The sequence below is a fragment of the Perca fluviatilis genome, chromosome 14, assembly GCF_010015445.1.
Source record: "Perca fluviatilis chromosome 14, GENO_Pfluv_1.0, whole genome shotgun sequence".
In the NCBI taxonomy this organism is placed as follows: domain Eukaryota; kingdom Metazoa; phylum Chordata; class Actinopteri; order Perciformes; family Percidae; genus Perca; species Perca fluviatilis.
In genome coordinates, this window is record NC_053125.1 from 11,061,872 (window position 1) to 11,080,569 (window position 18,698).

An 18,698-nucleotide genomic window follows, 5' to 3' on the forward strand; every position below is an offset into this window, starting at 1 on the left:
ACCTAAACTAATCCATTTAATCTTAACACACGCATACCTTCCGTCATGGTATAGCGACAGCTTATCAGGAGAGAGTTCTGTTTTGGACACATTTGTGGAAATGAAGAGAAGGCAAATGAGCTTATTTCAGAGGCAGCCATTTTGAACTTGGGTCACACTATGCCTCCAACCAAAAACATTTTTTTTTTTTTTTTATCTCATGAATGCTATCTATTTTGTTGTTAAATTAGGATTCATAATTTATCATTTCGAAGTAATGATCTTATCTTTATTCATGGAGGGATACCACGGGATCACGGGATTTTGTCATGCCACTGATAGATGGTTTGCAGGGTCATTAATGGTTTGTTAATGAGAAAGCCCCTCGAGGAAAGTTTGTGATATTGGGCTAAATAAATAAAATTAAAATTGACTTGAGAAAAGGCGCTTTGCAATGACCTCTGACCTATTAATTTCACCATTAAAGGCACTCACTTTTATAAAGTTGGTACTCAAGTACTCAAGTACTCACGTCCATGCACTTTAATTCCAAACCCCATGAGCCTATTGAAATGTCTTTTAAAATGAGAAAAACTTTTGAAAGACTAAGATCATTTAATTTTACCATGACCAATAGGTGAGCTTAAATGATCAGCCGATGGGGTTATGACAGATATATTGATATGTTGGCTAGAGCCCAACCCATAGGCCTACTGGATTTTTGAAGCTGATATTGATATTTGGAGGTTAAAGACAACATGTGATATTTTTGTTTTAAAGGTCCCATGACATGGTGCTCTTTGGATGCTTTTATATAGGCCTCAGTGGTCCCCTAATACTGTATCTGAAGTCTCTTTCCCGAAATTCAGCCTTGGTGCTCCTTATGACCTCATAAGGAGCAAGATTCCAGATCGGCCCATCTGCTTTCATTTTCTCAAAGGCAGAGCAGGATACCCAGGGCTCGGTTTACACCTATCACCATTTCTAGCCACTGGGGGACCATAGGCAGGCTGGGGGAACTCATATTAATGTTGAAAAACCTCAAAGTAAAATTTTCATGCCATGGGACCTTTAATATGGACAAACATTTTCACTAAGGATGATCCCTTTAATAAGTTTTTTTTTAAAGAAGTGTGCCCATGTTAAGTACTGAGTGGGACATTTTATAGTTGAAAAACAGGACTAAGTCTTCAGCCATGCTAGCAGCTTTAAGAGGCTATACACAATATTGCTTTGAGCTAAATGCTAAAAAGCTGATATTAACCTATATGCTAGCATTTTAGCACTAAACACAGGTATTTGGGAGATACATCTGACCTATCAGTTATATTGTCACATTATTTAGAATACATTTATGAATTGTCATCATCCCTGTGTGTTGTGGACTGTAGAAGTTGGATTGTACATATGATGAAGGTGGTTGAACGCTCAGACTTTGAGGTTGAAGCTGAATTGAAAGTCCCATCTGTGCTCTGCAGGTTTGTCTGTGACAGCTGAGGACAGTCACGGTTAATGATTGATAGCTGCTGATATCAAAATAGGATGTTTGTTCTGGTGAAAGGATGCTTTGTGAGCCGAAATATTAGGCAGTTTTTCAGTAGGCCTCGATGAGTGTGTGCACGTGTATAGGCACGTGCAACTTACAATCTAGTCAATGTTTAAGGATGTAAAGAAGAGATGTGGTTAAGTAGAAAGAGTCCGAAGAAGGGAGAGAGACAAAGAGTCCTTGAGAGTGAGAGGACTTTGCTGCTTGTGTATGTGCTCTTTTTGCATGTGTGTGTTTGCCTTGGTGACGACAGAACTGCAGGTTGGGGCAGGGTGAGCGTGTGACGCTGTGTGTAAGGGGAGTATCCTGAGCTCAGTCATTCACTCAGACACACACAAACACACAGGAGATATTGCGCACCGGTGCTCACAAACACACACACACACAAGACAGAGGAGACAAGAGCAAGATATCAGGTAAGACTCGCATCTCTTTCTTATCTAATAGTTTCTCCATTTTGCTTATTTGCTACACTACGACATTCTTTTAAGAGTAATTATCATGTGTCTATAAGTTAGTTTCTGTAAGAAAAGAAGTCACAGCTCTCTTTCTTCTAACAATAAATGGCAGGATGTTCAGTTCATTCATTTTCAGTCCTGTTAGTCTGATTTTCTCGTACTTGTTGCTCTATTAATCACTTTGTTTGCTTTCTATACATTTTTGTGTCATGCCATTTTAGATGTCTTCCTTGTCTTTCTGCTTTCTTGTCACGTTCACCCTCTGTTTCTTTTTGTATTTTCCTCCTTTTAACGGTTGGCGACAACCCAATCAGTGATGTCACAGAAGGTGTTTTACCCTTGATGGAAAATAACCTGCTGTGACACTGAAAATACACTCTCTCTCTCTCTCTCTCTCTCTCTCTCTCATATGTGTCAAAATTGGTGAATTTGATCCAACAACCTTTTAACATTACAAAGAACAAGCCAACAGTCAGGCTGAGTTCAGCATCGAGAGATAGTCAATATGAAGTCATTGATTTTGGCTTCTGTACAGCATCCAACTGGTTCAATTAGTACCAAAGTCTGAGTCTGTGTGCGCATGTGTGTGTGTTTGTCTCCAGTTTTAGGAACATTGTGTCTTTAGCGAATTATCATCACAACCCTGATAACACTGACCTACACACACACATACACACACACACACACACACACACACACACACACACAAACACACTGGAACTACTGGTACAAAACCTGTCTAGTCTGTTTTTTTAAGTTTTTTGTTTCATAAACCTCATGTGACTGCAAGGCAGATACTGTTTTAGTTCAGTGCATACCATTTACAGCAGCATTTACACATGCTGACCGTCACACATTCCCATGACACTGGTTATCTTTAATCTATGGTCTCATTTCATTGCATTTTTGTTCCACATTTCTCTGATTTTATTTCGTCTGTCACCTTTCCGGAACTTTGGCTTATATGAGATTCTCTGGGAGCTGCTATGAAAGAGAGAGAGAGAGAGAGAGAGAGAGAGAGAGAGAGAGAGAGATGGTGTGTGTGTGTGTGTGTGTGTGTGTGTGTGTGTGTGTGTGTGTGTGTGTGTGTGAGAGAGACCCAAAGAGGTGGACGTGGAGGTGAGAGCAGTGTTATGTAACGGCATTAATCTCTAATCTCTCTTTTGCCCCCTATTCTTCAGAGGTGACCAAAAAAAAGGAGTTGGTGAAACACAAAAAAAAAAAGGGCGAAAGAAAAACAAGATACTGAAAGAGAAAACATGACAATTGGCAAGAACTCCAGGAAAAGCTCTGTGCGGAGCTCCATCCGGGCCCCAAAGTTTCTGGACAAATCCAGTGGCTTCTACGGTCGCCTTGATGAGCCTGAGGCTGCTGGAGAAGGAGAGAAGGTGAGGGGAAAAGAAGTGGAGGAGACATTCAACTGGACAGAAGACAGCAACAGAGAGGGGGGAGTCGCAAGCAGCCCAAGTGAGGTGCGCATTTCTGGGGCAGATGAGAAGGAAGAAGTCGAGGCGTTTGATCTCAATGAAGGGATGATGGAAGACGACGGGGAGACTCTCCTCCAGAGGAAACCCAGCCGCCGCAGCAGCCGCTGGAGAAGAAGCTCCAGGAGGAAGCAGAAGGAGGGGAGAGCCGAGGAGGACACAGCCCGGGATGAGAGGCCCAGCCTGGGCACAGAGAGTCCCGTTGACCCAAACGTCCTGGAGGACACCAAGGTAATGATTGAAGTGAATAAGATGGAGGAAGAGGATGGGAAGGCAGGAAAGGGGAAGGAGCCCACGCTTGTTCACTTCCCGGTTCGGGAGGATGCGGACGACCAGGTCCTGATCAGAGACAGGAAGAGGGAGGAAGAGGAGGAGAGGAAGATGAAGAGGGAGCAAGAGGAGGGGAAGAAGGTGGTGAAGAGGAACACTGGGAAGAATTATCGCAAGGTGAGAGAGCCTTATGTTTTTACTATCATTTTGTTTTTTTTAGCACGTTTTATTAACTTCTGCTTTCTGTGTCTTACATTAATATAAATTCCATATTCAGCATCACCCCACCTGGTTAAACTTTAAGCCTCACAAGGTTACGTAACTGAGTACTCTGACTTTGTGGGACAGAGGGGTAAAGTTCTCCCTCAATATCCTCCACATACTGGGCTATTAATCACCATGGAGACTATCACCTTAATAATAGGCTGCCAGCAGGGTCAAGGTACAGCAGCCACTGGTGCATGCCAGCAACTCATTAGGTCACTTCCTCTGATAGGATTTTTCCTTTATGTCACATTTAACAACACTGAAAAATGAAGCAGAAACAGAGGTTTGGCTAAAGGGCTTTTAGCTGTACAAGTAAACCGGGCAGCTGTGTAAACGGACTGCACGGCCCCTCACCTGACTCACATTTTCCCAAAGATTTTCTGCTTCATTTGAAACACATGCACAGAGGTGACATTCCTGAGCCTCCTTTATCGTGTCCCTTGATCAATGGAACAAAGTAGGGCAAGTGTTGACCCGCCTACTAGACCCACACCATTAAAACATTCCACTGCTGTTAACCAATCAGCTCAACATATTCTCATGAACGGGTTAATATGATATCTTACGAAAACGTGTGCACAACTCTGACCTCTGAGTTTGCACAATATTTGTTTTATGTATTAGAGCGACAGATAGAATACATGCGATGAGAATTCGTGTTGCTGCTAGTCTCTGTAAGTGCTGGTTCAATATTCTTGAATGGCATAAAATCACCAGTCACTATAGTGACAGACTTGGAGCAGTGGTTCCCAACCAGGGGGTCCCAAGATAACTCTAAGGGGTACACAAAGACAGTTTTTTCAGTTTTTTTGCTTATGATGCACAGGATCGTCAGGCCTTTAAACAGTTTTTAATGGCCAACACATAATTTTACAGGACTTTAATTTAAACAACTGTGTAATTTTGCACCACCCACAGAGACAAGATAGACAATTAATTTGTATACTTTCACTTATTTCCAAAGAGCGGCTGGTGTAAACACAGCACACAGCAGGTCAGCTGAACATGCAAAAATGTGAGCTTCCTCATCAAGGAAACAAACAATTAAACATACATGGAGCATAAAGTTTCCAATAATAAATAGATATAAATAAATTGGTAGTTGGGTTTAAAATTATAAGTTTAACTGCTTAAAACAAAGCAATAAAACTGTCTCAGAACTGATTCTCTATTTTCATAAACTACAGAGTTCTTTCCAGAAAACCTCCTAAGAAATTAGGAAATTACTCATGTAGCAATCATTTTGAGGTCAACCGTATTGCTAACCTTTACCCTATTGTTTCCATCAGGCCTTGGACCGAGCCTTTCGTCGTGGCTGGGAGGCCTTCATCACCAACATATACAGCGTTACGCTCACACCTGTGACATCATCCTCACCGCCATCTTCTTCACCTTTGCCAAAGAAGAAACCGCAATCCAACTTGGTGTTAGCTGAGTTTCTGTAGAACTGGAGAGCGACATGGACGAAGAAATCAAATTTAGTTCAAATCATGATTTTATACGTTTATAATTACATGATGTGTTTGAGTCATGCAGTAGGCCTCCGAAACATTCATTATTTATCTACGTTAATGAATCTTAATCCCTCCTCGTAAAGTTTACTGCCTTGTCTCATCTTGATGCACATATGTTTGCACAGGGATTCATTTTTACTTCACGAGCTGAGGGAGCCACGCTGCTGATTCTACAGTGAAGCACTATGGGACTATAGCTTATATTGGAAAAACCCAGTCTCTATGTGACTGATTTCAGCTGCTTCTGGTTCCCTTCAACTGTGATGCTAATTTGGGATTATGTCTTAACATTTTAGCTCCTACATCCGGTCCACTATTAGGAGCTTGAAACAGAAATAATCTTTCTATCCTTTTGTTTAGCACTATGAAACTACTAAAGTGTTGATGTGCAACCAATAGGAATGTTTCATTGTCAAACATGTTGCGATGATTTATTAGTGGACTTTGGTTCTGGAGATATTCCTACTTGTATGTTAGTCAGTGCCATTTATTGCTGTTTGACAGCTAATCAGTTGTTTTTTAATGATAGGAGGACAAACACCCACCACACACACACACACACACACACACACACACACACACACACACACACAACAACACCCACCACACACACACACACACACACACACAGCTAATTTGTATTTTGACATTGTGATAGTGATTAACACACACATTTGTATGTTAATATTTGTGGAGAAAATTCAATTTTAACACATTTAAACAGGGGGTTTCCCATCTGTGTGTGCACAGAAATACAGAGTTTGACTTCCTCACTGTATGTTCTGATAAAGGTGATTTAACCTGAAGGGACAGGGCAGGAGAGTGTATGCATGTGTGTGCAACTGAGAGAGAAAGAGATATATTTATAGCCTGGTTATAAAACAGCATGTCTTTTAATCGTTACCAATGTAGCTGCACATCACGTTTCTCTTAGTCTAAAACACCACTCACTGGCACTTTAAATGTAAAATTGGACTATAAAGTTAGTATCAACGTTCAACTGGGGACAGGAAGACGTGATAGAAGGGATTCAGAAGGTTTAGAAGGTTTAAACAGTGTATTAATGATTGGTTGACTTGTTAGAATGAAAAATGTAATGTTTACAACAGACCTGTAATTTCCTGTCATCCACTATGTATATGGTTTGGATATTACATCCAGTGTATTCTTGCAGACTGAATAGGTGGGAAAACTTGTATATAATGATTGTCTAAAGAATGTGTTAATTTAAAAAAAGATCTTTTTGTATCCTAATCAAAGCTTCTGAAGTCTTGAACCATAACAAGAAGCACTTTTCCGAGTAAATAAAGACTTAATTTATTTGTAATGGTTGTATTTTCATGTTTCAGGATAAAGACAGAATAGATCTGTCTTGATTTGAATTACCTAATGTCATTGTTGCCATGATATTATGAGCAACGTGAAAAACTAACCAAATAAATGATTAAGATAAAGCTTGAACCTACTAAACTTATGTAAATATATAGTTAAAACAAAACTATATACGTGTGTGTGTGTGTGTGTGTGTGTGTGTGTGTTTGTGTTAATTTTTAAAAAAACATAAAGGTATATTCATGTTCATTTAGAAGCAACTTTATGGCAAGTGAAAACAATTTGAATATTTTTTTTAAATATATTTTTTTCACGTCAAATTGAAAGAAAGAAAACATAGTTCATATTGTTGAGACTATTATTTTTGGTGGTCAATAAATCTCAAATTGGTTTATAGGAAAGAAAATGTTTAGCAATCAGTTCTATTCAGTCTTTTCTGTTTTGGTATCTTTGCTACCACCGCGTGGATGTGAAAAATACTTATCTAACGGAAATGACGCAATAAAATAAATAATGTGCACTTTCTTTAAATTAGCTTCAGCTAAAAGTCTTCACTCTACAAACAATGAGTTTATTATAAATAAAACTGTTGTTTTTGCCAACTTCAATTTGTCTAACGCTAAATGTAGCTAGTGGAAAGAGTCGTATGGTCGTTTTCCCGGTAAAAGTTTCCCGGGTGGGAGGAGTCGTTCAGGCGGGACATAAAACCCAGACGGACCTGTTTCCTCGTTCACTTCCTTCTCTGCTCTGTTCGAGGTAAGATCGCGCACATTGCTTGTTAGCAGCTCGTTCAATTGCAAATATTAACAGTGTAATATTTAACATAGGAAATATGTTGCGTAGACAATGTAGTTCATCGGCGTTTGAGGCCTCCCTTTCTATCATATTTACAAGTTTCGGTGTTTTAGCCACCATCTTATGTGTTACGTTAGCGTTTCATTGCTGCACCGACCACAGCAATCCTTAACCATCCGCTAGTAAAACATTTTCATTCCTTTCATTAGTTGTCTTAACCTAAACGAGAACATGCTTTCTAAATGCTGCATGTAGTATTTATTAGGCAACACAAGTTGAACTCGTGTTATAGACACTTCGCAGAATTGGCAGCTGCTAGCTGGTGTGGCTGCAAGGCAAGCCGTGTCTCTCAATGATGATAATTACACAGACCTGTACTGAATGACTGTGATTGCATTAAATTATTCTGATGTGAGACACTTAATATTTTATTTATTTATTTTACTGACTCGTGCGGTTCTGAACACGTTGCGTGGAACCGTCACGTGTTGGCTGGTCACTTGGAATGTTGCTAGTGTTAGCTTCTTTCCTGCTAAAGCAATAATTTCTATTTGTTTTCTAGGTGGCGTAAGAGCCAGAAACAACTTACTGCAAAGGTAAGTTCTTCACACAATATGGCTCGTTACCATGGCAAAACGTTAGTATGGAGTCTCATGCCACAGTGATGTTTTTATTTGAACTCTCTCACTGAAAATCTTTGAGGAAATTTTATCTCAAATTCTGAGTAGCATGAAACATCGTGTGTATAGTGCACGTAAAGTTGATTTAAACTCATGACAGGTTTTTTTTGTCTTCAGGTGTGAAGACTGGTGAACACCACATAAGGTAATTGGCGTTTGTATTTAGACTACTTAGGTATTTCAGTAGTTTTGCTTAGAAACTCCACTGTTACAGATCAGCCATTAATTGGCGCTGTGGCTTGAGGAGCTCATTGTTGCAGTGATGATTCTCTGAACTCTCTCTTACCGAATCAGCCTTTGAAGAAACTTCTTTACCAGATTCTGAGTAGCATATGAGCTCCACCTAATGCCCTGTAAAACTATTTATTAGTACAGTACACTCATGGTGGCATACAATGAGATGTGAAAATTAAATGATTAACTTAAACTGTAACGTTTTTGTCCTAAAGGTGTACCTATGCCAATCAAAGATGACTGACAAGAATAAAGGACTTTAGCAGGTGAGCTGACCTGAAGCTAAAACCTAAATTCCACAAGGGCTGTAATTGATGAGTTTTCAAACAGACAAGCATATGCCTGATTATTGTGATGCTAGTATATTATCTGATCAGCCCCTAAAAGTACTAAAGCTCAAATGACTCCATGAGTTTATGGCTAACTACTGATCTTCTTCTTAGGTTGGTCTACCCTGCCCTCTCACTAATCTCAAAGCAGCTGCAAAGTGCAGAAGTGAGTAAATGATGGATTTAGAGTATATTCAGTAGTGGGGTATAAACATGATGATTAAAATTAATGACAAGCATATGCCTGATTCAAGTGATGTCAGCCTTTAATCTGATTACCCGTAGCTGAACTGATGTAATATTTGGTTTGTACACTGGTGATTTACTTACGGTTTCTCTGCTAGGTGGGGGTTTGAACAAGAAGTTGGGGAAAGGATGCCCCATGGATATCTCAACATGTAAGTCTTTAAATGTGTTTAGTAAAAGGCAAGGTGTTTCTGACGGTTTGAAAGGATGAAATGGGGTAAAACCCATTAAACACCTGGACGACTAATGTCACATGGCAGTTTATCACCAAAGCTCTGATCAAACATCTGAATCTTAATATGCCACAAATGGTTATTGTTGAATGCAAACTAAGTGCCAATTCACTTTGCAGAGCCATGAGTGGATTCTTGAAGAGGAAGGCATCCATTGAAGCCTCATGGTAATTTTTCTCACTTAACATGAATGTCCTTAAGAAGTTCCAATGATGATGAACTTAGCTCACTTTGAACCAATGTGAAACGACAAGAACATCTGAGCAACTGCATTACAACTGTTCTGTTTTTAAAAATTAGGCTTTTGAATAAGCTAGTAAATGACCGGTTTTCTGCCTAGTGACTGCATCAACAGCATGCTGAGGCCTTCTCATCAAAGGTAAGAAATCACTGTTCACACAGTACCAGTGTGTCTTATGCCCAGACCTGCTGAAAATGATGAGATATATTTGGAATCTCGTTCGTCTGAACTGCTGTTGAGAAATAAAATATCTGACATCAGTGAAAGATAATGGCTTGAAACTTCAATTTGGTGCTTGGACCTAACTGTATGCAATCTGTTGCAGGTACCTACTGGGTTATGGAAGTTGCTCACTTTTCTCCAACAAAGGAGTTTGCCCAGGTGAGAGCTCTAGGAACTTTCAGCATGTTTAAGGCCTTCTCAAGTAAATTTAAGTCACTACTTGTTCATACAGTACCTATATTTCCAGACCTGCTGAAAATGATGAAATATATTTGGAATCTCGTTCGTCTGAATTGCTGTTGAGAAATTAAATATCTGATTTCAGTGAAGGTCAACAGTTAACAGATAACTCTTAACAATTTTGTGTCCAGACCTGACTGTATCATCTGTTGCAGGTACCTAGCTTTGGAAGATGCTGCCATCTTCTCCACAACAAAGGTGAGTCTTCAAGCGTTTACAGTCATTAATGTCAGCATTGTGCTAATGCCCTACACCACCTGGTCTGAATTACAGTTTACAATTTCAACAATTCACTTTCCTTCATGATGACACCTGCACATGTCTTACGCCTTGGTTCAATGCCAGAACCTGAAAAGGTGAACCCACTGGTGTTACCTTGGTAATAAGGTGAAGCCCTGTTGGGGTTACCAACAGTCTGAATGGAAATGCAGATCACAATAAATGTGATAACTCTAGACTTTACAGATGTCGTGTCAGACTTTATTTTCTCGAGTGTTACTGAACGTCATGACTAGAAATGACTTCTTTCAGCATGTGATTCCTAGAACTGTCTTGTCTTTACCCATTAGGGCTGCCTTTGGATGGAACTACCTAGAAACAAGCTGACTAGGTATGTTGTCAGAAACATCCAAACCAGTACAGTAAAATGTAGAGTGTGGAAGGATGATTCTCCGTATGACCACCAGTCTCCCCCGCCCCTCTTGGTAGAAACTTTCCAAATTTGCCATCAACTCCCTGTTGGCCCGATACGACACTGAGAACCCTGGAACAAGCTTTCAGGTGTAAAGTGATCTTCGGCTCCCTGAAGGAGGGTTCTGATTGGTTGGACTGTTGGTTACCTTGACATGACTGAAAACAAAATGCTGATCACATTCCTCAACTGCAGTTCTGTACACCAGTAGGTAAACTGTTGACAACTTTGTTTTTTTTTATCTTAGGTCCTAATTTGAATGTGTGAACTGAGGACATGGTCATTGCAAAAACAAAGCTCCAACAATTGAGGTTGGTATCTTGTTAGTTAGGGGTTTACTTGCAGTTATGTAGAAGTGATGAGTTTCTTATTACCGCCCCAGTCTGATAATTCATGACTGATTGGTATCCCCTCTGATTGCACAGCACTAAATGTTGTCATTCGTACTTCTCAAACTGGATCGACTAACTCTTCCCTCGTTGCAGGTTTGATGCTTTCGGACTGTGGGACAGCGCACACACCTGGGACTGCAGCAGGTAAATGAGCAATAGAAGTAATGTTTTAGGATTGTGAACATGACCTTATCTTCAGTTGAGGGTTGTCAGCATACATTCATCCAGTTGGTCCCCCCCTCCTGTTGACCTTATACTGCACTGAGAACCCGGAGTTCTGCTATACACAAGAACAGTTCCAGCTGAAGGAAACTTGCATGCTGTGAAAGTTAACACTTCAGCCAGCTAGTTATAAAGATCTTAAGTTAGATTAAGAGTTAGGTTACAAGATGAGTTTTCATGGATTTATTTACTATAGTAGAGTTCAAATAACAATCTGTGGGTACATTCTAGCAGTCACCTTTCAGGTGTAAGGTGACCTGTTGGAGAGGAGCGCTGGCTGAGGCCATGACTGAAATGGGACAGATTACTGCCCAGAAGCTTAATCCCACGTTGCGTTCCCATGAAGCTTGTAATTTGTATAACTTCATAGCATGTGAATATTATTTGAATTACAACTGTACATAAACATGAAATAACATGGTGCTTCAGGTGACTTGACTTTAAACAGGTAAAAGTTTCTGAACCTAATTAGTGGCAGTGTAGTTTAAATGTAATGAGACAATGCATCAAGTTACTGTAATCATTTTATGAAACTAAGAACACTTTACAGTGTCTGCTGTAGTAGTATATATATATATATATATATATATATATATATATATATATATATATATATATATATATATATATATATATATATATATATATATATATATATATATATATATATATATATATATATATATATATATATATATATATAAAAAAATAAATGTCCAGGAATGTAGCCTTTTAGCTCTGTAGGGAGTGTTTCAGAGGGATGGGTAGGTGTAATCTGGTTTGGGGAATGGATGTGTGCTAAACATGACAGCCAGGAAGCCCATCAACATAGTAGCATGTGAATTCAGGACACCACATTGTTAAATTTCCAAAGGTTAAATGTGGATGAAGCATATAAAACTTGGCTGATTATGATCTTTATTTTAGGTGTGGCAGCATGAAATCTCTGGCTTGATCTTGTTGGTGAGTATTGGAACATTGTCGCTAGATATTTTAATATGTTGGCATTTCAATATACTTGGCTTACTAAATGTAGAAGTGATGAGTTTTATTACCGCCCCAGTCTGAAAATTCATGACTGATTGGTTACCCCTCTGATCACACAATGATAAAAAGGGTAAATTACACAAATCAAACTGAATTGACTAACACTACACCTTTTGCAGGTTTGGTGATGTGTCAGACTTGAGTGCGAGAACCAGACACCTGGGAGTGCTGCAGGTAAATGAGCAAGTAAGGTTTCTGGGATTGTGGACATGATGATGATGCAAATCCTCAGTCGGATGAAATCAGCCATCCTTACTCCTCCAGTTGGCCTCCCCTCCTGACTCAGTATGGCACTGAGAACCCTGGCCCACCCCTTCAGGTGTAAGGTGACCTGCTGAAGGAGAGAGCGCTGGCTGTGAGGGCATGACTGAAATCTACTCTGATTCCATCCCAGAAACTTGATTCTTTTACCTAGCTCACAATTGTTAAACTGTCAAAAGTAACTAAAATGTTTTAAGGAATATATATACTTTATTGTGGTACTAATGGATTTTGAGTGTACTGTACATTATCTGACACTTAGTGCAGTATAGAAGCTAGGAATTCATGATGCTGGAAGCAAATATTGTGTAACATTGCAGCATGTTAATTTTCAAGTCACACTTTGGAATTGTAACGGCTAATTGCCAAGTGAACTGCATATGGAAAGTTTAGCCCATAAACTTTGCCGCCTTCATTTTTCTGTGACAGGATGAAGTCATCACATGGCCTTGATCTTATGCTCACTGTGATATGTGTTGGTGAGTATTGGAACAATGTTGCACTAGAATACAGTACTAGATCTTCATTGAAGTGATGTTTCTTATTACCGCCCCAGTCTGAAAATTCATGACTGATTGGTATCCCCTCTGATTATGAGACAACATTTAGGTTTCTTAATTGTATTGGTTACACATTTTTATAAAGTGTTTTGATTCCCCCAGAATTCATCTGGATCTGCTGCATTGGGATCTATGGTAAGAATTTTTTTCAACTTGTTGAAATGTTGAGTCTTTAAGTGATGAGTTTCTTATTACCGCCCCAGTCTGAAGATTCATGACGGATTGGTACCCCTCTGATTAAAACTATAACTTGTTTAGTTAAATGTGGCCTTTGCCACCCATTTCTAAGATGTCTGTCTTTGCAGAACTTGGGTGCCTTATCCATCAGCAGTGTTGAAATGCCAACGGGATTGCTGCAGTTCCTCTAGAGATCAAGGGATGCTCCAGAAAATTAAACGTGAATCTACCAACTGCTGCACGGTTGCAGTACAACATGATCTCATTTAGTTAACTGCAAGGATTGTTTCAAATAAAGCTATTAAAACTAATATTGTGTGGTCTAATACTGTATACACGGTCTAAGGGTCTTCCCACAGGTTGACAAATGACAAGAATTAGAAAATAAGCAGTGTGAATATAGGCAGCTGCATATATGAAAAAAAAACACCTAACCCTAAAAATTCTAAAAAGGTGTCTCAGCTGTTTTTTGTAGTATTAGGTGTCCTTAATAACTAAAAGTTTACCAAAGTTTGACCACTAAACGTGTAATTTTCAAGATGGTGTCCAAGATAGGCAGGAAGCCCTCAAAATATCCTAACTCCATTATTTGACCTAGCCAAGTAATCTTGGTGTCTAACCCCATGTTTTCTGGGTCTATGAATCCATTGGACTTGTCTAAATTGCACTGACATGATGACATACTTATGGAATACATTTTGTGAGATAACTAAGGTTTTATCTTTTTGGGGGTGAATCAGAGATGTAAACTATTTAACCTGTCATGTAACTCCTATTCAGTATGCATTTTTGGACACATACCCATTTTTTGCTAAAACACAGACTTGACATTCAATGTAAAGGTTATTCCACCCAAAAGTAACTTAAATGACTTTTACCCCCCACCACCACACCCCTCCTCCATGTGGTGGGTAAAAAAAAGTACACTACATCAAGTTTTAGAACGCCCCAGTTTTTCCAGGTTTTAATTGAAATTCATGCAGTTCAATGTCTCATTGTACTCTCAAATGAGAACAAATTTAAGTTAAAAAAGAAATCATGGAATCAATTTATAAACCTAAATGTAGTCTACATTTTTGACTCAAAGTAGCCCCCTTTGGCAGATATAACAGCTGAACACACTCGTGGCATTCTTTCTACAATGGAAATCAAATATTCTTCAGAAAGTTCTTCCCAGCTCTGTTGCAGAAGTTCCCATAAATGTGTGGCATATCCATCTGGGAACTTTCCGTTGGGGAACTTTTGGGAAGGGGCGGAAATACTGGTTAGCTGATTGGATGAGCCATCTGTCTATCACTTATGTTGATAGACGGGACGGATCAACCAATCAGATCCACGAAGCGTATGAAAAATAGCTCGTTAGCGCAGCATGCAAGTAACATGTCGGTCAAGGATATTTGCAGTTTGTGTAACGAGAATTAAAGAATAAAAGGCACCATTTCAGGTTCCAAGAGGAAAAAAAGCATTAGCGAGTGGCTAACAGAATTAGGGCTACCGCTGTCTGAAAATACTGGTTAGCTGATTGGCTAAACCATCTATCACCACCTCAAAACCAACGCTGATTGGCCCGGTCGTTTGGCGATCGGCTCCAAATTTTCTCTATCTCAAGATGCCAGACTGATCTGCGAGTGGAAAACTGGAGCTCGCGAGATCAGGACGGTCTCACGAGGCTAGTCGAAGTCAATATGAAATGCAAAACCATTACCTTGAGCTATCGTGTCGATCAGTTGCTAAATTGCTGCAATTAACATTGCTCTAGTTCAGAGTGTCTTCTGTATACTAGCCTTCAGGAAGTGAAATGTGATTTTTAGTCACGAATGTGAAATCAATTTGGCCTTGAGGTAAAAATGTAAATGTGTGAATGCAGTGTACACTAACCTTGGAAAAACGGTTTTGTTTTTTCAAAGTTAAAATGTAAAGTTTGTTTACACTTTCAGCACTTATTTCTACATCCCATATTTTCTGAAACAAATAAAAAACCAGTCAATTTGACCTTTAGTCAACACAAGGGTTAATGTACTTTGAACATGGATGTGGAGCACACCTGGTAGAGTGGGTGTCCATGTGTAGAGGTTTACTCTGATGCAGCAGCCCTTTGCCCCATGTCATTCCCCTTCTCAAGTCTAAACTGGCCTATACAAATAAAGCCCTAAAATGTCCAAAAAACAAACGTGAATAGTGATGGTACTGTTAAGTAGGTATACATTTATAACATTTGAGCAAGGCAACAAACAGCTGACAATCTGATTCACTAAAGTTAGAATCAACTGTAAGAAGGTTAATGTCGACAACACATACTGAAGCCTAAATTACTTCCATTTACAGTGTGTGAATTTGACATCTTTCGCGACAACTGTCAATATTAAATAAAAAAAGCCAGTGAATCCTGTAAACATGATCCAGACAGCAAAGATGTGTGCATGTCTGGTGAACTTAAAGCAGCTGATGGAACAGAAAAAGACATTTGAGTTAATATGTGGATACTTCAGACCTACATGTAATGAGCCCTGCGGTTTGTCAGAGCTCACCAACCATGAAAGGCTACTGTTAAAAGTACAATAACATTCAGGGACACACACTCAGTCTGTGGTGAAGATCCTTGCAGCGATATCATCCAATAGCCAGTCCACTCCAGCTAACAAGTTCTCTCCTGTTACTGCACTGCATCCAATGATACACCAGTGATGACTTTTGATCTCATCCAGAGCCAGCGCCTGCAAGAAAACACGAGAACATACATTGTGATGTACACTTTTTGGACAAGTAAACTGCAATATGACAAAGAATTTGAAGCAGCAATAGTGAAAATAAAAATAGAGAGGACTTGCATTACTGAAAAACTAATGCACAAAAATATCACAACGTGGGAGTAAATCTCACCTCTCGGATTGCCTCTTTTGACAGGGCTCCTGGTAAGTCCTGTTTGTTGGCAAACACCAGCAGTGTTGCACCAGCTAACCTCTGGATGAAGCAAAGGACACATTAAACTATAGAGATTGATATATTGATATAGTAATTGAACCACATAGTGGTTTTCAGCTTCAAACAGTGATGAATAAAAAGATAGTTTATCACTCAGTCACAGCCACAGATGGTATGGAGCACCAAAATAATATAAATAATGCAATTAACGTGTGTGTGTGTGTGTGTGTGTGTGTGTGTGTGTGTGTGTGTGTGTGTGTGTGTGTGTGTGTACCTCCTCCAGCAGCAGTGAGCTGAGCTCCTGCCTGCAGTCCTCCAGTCTGAGTCTGTCTGCGCTGTCCACCACCCACACCAGCCCATCTGTGCTCTCAAAGTAGTTCCTCCAGTAGGAGCGCAGTGACTTCTGACCCCCTACATCCCAAATATTTAATTTAAACCTAGGAAACACAGAGAGAGGGGAATGAGAAAAAATATATAGCCTGATAATGGATCCTGGCTTAGAAAAATACATTAATGCCTCAACGTGGGACAAACTATGATTTCAATAATAGAGAGCACAGAAGAGTAAGACTAGTACAAACAAATAACTGACATTAAATAGTACCACCGTTTTTTTCTCAGTTGCATATTGAAGTTGGATTCACTTGGCTGTACGGGATAGTGGACTTTATAACAGGGTTACTTTTTGTATGTAAATTAATCAATTTCTAATCATAAGTTAGTGAATAAGGGCCTTTTGCAAGAGAAATGCAAAGCACTGATTGCACTTAATGTTTCGAGAATTCCACAGTGCTGAAAATGTTGGCCCCAGCTTTTCAGAGCAGACATCATTGACTTGTCAACGTCGGAAAAAGCAGTGTTAGTAACAATTCGATTAAAGTATCCCAGTAAGCCATGACAGTGACAGGGAGGCAGCATGCACAATACCAGGACCCTGAAACTGAAAAAAAGAAGAAGCTACTTCTGTACTACTGTCTAACCAAAAGTCTTAAGTGGATATTGCCTTTTGAGAAAACTACAATGTGCTGTGTAAAAACAAATGCACGTGTGAAAGTGCGTCATATGCTTTACTTTTAGTAGGCTACATTATATATATATATATATATATATATATATATATATATATATATATATATATATATATATATATATATATATATATATATTTTGTGTGTGTGTGTGTGTGTGTGTGTACGTACCCTCTGTGCTCCAATGTTTTGATGTTGAAGCCCAGCGTCGGGGAGATGGTGCTGACGTCTTCTCCGTTAAACTTCTTCAGGATGGTCGTCTTCCCCGCGTTGTCCAGACCTCTGCACAAGCCAGGTTAAAGACCAAACTCTCACACATCTCGTTGCTAAATATCCTAGTTAAAGAGAGATTAATAACTCTCAGATTCACCCACAGTTTGCAGAGTTACCAGAATTTAACAGCTAGCCAGGTAGCATCATGCAGCACACGATGCGCAAATAAAACTTCACAAGCACACAACTGGTATCCTTTTTTTATCTAACCATACACGGATATAAATTGCAGCTAGCCGGTCTTATGTTATTGACACAGATACAGTTAAAATGCCGTTGGTAACGTGACATGCTTTGTTGTTTCCAGCTAAGCTAACTTTAGAAAATCGTTCCATGCAGGATACAACATGAGCAGTCTCATCTCCCGCTCCTTTTGCTTCATCTTCTTTAAAATCGTCAGCAAACCCATCGCGACGGTGTTACTCTCAGCTGCAGTTATAATACATATGCTACTTTTACTGATTTATATTTGTGTATGAAAGATATTTAGCATCCATAAACAGCATTGCGAACCAGGAAGAGGGTGCATTGCTAATCCCACCCCACGCAGGCGACGCAGCCACCAATTGGACTGTTGGTAAAGAGCGAGCGTTGATTGGTTGTTTGTAGACGTTCGATGCTGGTTGATTGGTCAGGGAGTCATTTTAAGGTGTGACCGTGCTGTAAAGGCGTTTGGCGCCCCTGTGTGTCTGTTGTGGGAATGACGTATTTTACTGAAGCAATCTGGGAATGTTCTGCCTGTCTTTGTCAAAGCTGGTTTCCAAAAAAAATACAGTAGTGTTTCCAAAAATAAAAATATTTCTATTTGCACTATAGTTCAAAACACTGATATTAAACATGGCATTTGTGTACCTACTGTATATATCTGTACTAACTGCATTCCTTATAAATATTTAGTTTTTCTTTATTTTATTTCTTTAGCGTCCTATATGCCTATTTAATTGTTTATATTCTAATCTAATTCAATTTAATATCTGTTTATACATTTCAGTGTGTGTAGCATGATGGCCGGGGATACGCTACAACTACATTATGTTGAGCAATCCTGTATTGTA

General features: G+C 39.4%; 2 protein-coding genes, 1 long non-coding RNA gene and 8 other non-coding genes across 13 annotated transcripts; 10 read left to right on the plus strand and 1 right to left on the minus strand.

Moving 5' to 3' along the window:
- Positions 1–1,818: 1,818 nt before the first annotated feature.
- sb:cb1058 (uncharacterized protein LOC394209 homolog) lies at positions 1,819–6,972 on the plus strand. Its single transcript, XM_039821827.1, has 3 exons — positions 1,819–1,941; positions 3,165–3,914; positions 5,294–6,972. The coding sequence occupies exons 2-3, from the start codon at positions 3,243–3,245 to the stop codon at positions 5,447–5,449; spliced, it is 828 nt and encodes a 275-aa protein (XP_039677761.1). The 5' UTR covers positions 1,819–1,941; positions 3,165–3,242; the 3' UTR covers positions 5,450–6,972.
- Positions 6,973–7,544: 572 nt separating this feature from the next.
- LOC120572489 lies at positions 7,545–13,731 on the plus strand. Of its 3 annotated transcripts, none has more exons than XR_005641460.1 (18): positions 7,545–7,606; positions 8,208–8,241; positions 8,443–8,470; positions 8,775–8,825; positions 9,003–9,054; positions 9,233–9,286; positions 9,487–9,534; positions 9,668–9,746; positions 9,934–9,989; positions 10,226–10,268; positions 10,640–10,680; positions 11,009–11,072; positions 11,247–11,297; positions 12,303–12,338; positions 12,542–12,596; positions 13,113–13,162; positions 13,346–13,378; positions 13,549–13,731. It is a non-coding gene; the product is annotated as an uncharacterized LOC120572489 (long non-coding RNA). The 3 variants fall into 3 exon arrangements; XR_005641459.1 differs by having other exon boundaries at positions 7,547–7,606; positions 9,708–9,746; XR_005641461.1 differs by lacking the exon at positions 10,640–10,680 and having other exon boundaries at positions 7,546–7,606; positions 9,708–9,746.
- Positions 9,572–9,635, plus strand: LOC120573720. Its single transcript, XR_005641761.1, has one exon. It is a non-coding gene; the product is annotated as a small nucleolar RNA SNORD29 (small nucleolar RNA).
- LOC120573722 lies at positions 9,799–9,868 on the plus strand. The gene has a single exon (XR_005641763.1). It is a non-coding gene; the product is annotated as a small nucleolar RNA SNORD30 (small nucleolar RNA).
- Positions 10,085–10,154, plus strand: LOC120573721. The gene has a single exon (XR_005641762.1). It is a non-coding gene; the product is annotated as a small nucleolar RNA SNORD30 (small nucleolar RNA).
- Positions 10,368–10,494, plus strand: LOC120573729. The gene has a single exon (XR_005641769.1). It is a non-coding gene; the product is annotated as a small nucleolar RNA SNORD22 (small nucleolar RNA).
- On the plus strand, positions 11,110–11,183 carry LOC120573723. Its single transcript, XR_005641764.1, has one exon. It is a non-coding gene; the product is annotated as a small nucleolar RNA SNORD31 (small nucleolar RNA).
- On the plus strand, positions 12,406–12,479 carry LOC120573726. Its single transcript, XR_005641766.1, has one exon. It is a non-coding gene; the product is annotated as a small nucleolar RNA SNORD31 (small nucleolar RNA).
- On the plus strand, positions 13,208–13,280 carry LOC120573728. The gene has a single exon (XR_005641768.1). It is a non-coding gene; the product is annotated as a small nucleolar RNA SNORD31 (small nucleolar RNA).
- On the plus strand, positions 13,413–13,486 carry LOC120573727. The gene has a single exon (XR_005641767.1). It is a non-coding gene; the product is annotated as a small nucleolar RNA SNORD31 (small nucleolar RNA).
- Positions 13,732–15,602: 1,871 nt separating the features above from the next.
- On the minus strand, positions 15,603–18,202 carry arl2 (ADP-ribosylation factor-like 2). Its single transcript, XM_039821829.1, has 5 exons — positions 17,988–18,202; positions 17,542–17,652; positions 16,617–16,779; positions 16,301–16,381; positions 15,603–16,134 (listed from the first exon to the last, which is right to left on the minus strand). The coding sequence occupies exons 1-5, from the start codon at positions 18,050–18,052 to the stop codon at positions 16,000–16,002; spliced, it is 555 nt and encodes a 184-aa protein (XP_039677763.1). The 5' UTR covers positions 18,053–18,202; the 3' UTR covers positions 15,603–15,999.
- Positions 18,203–18,698: the final 496 nt, after the last annotated feature.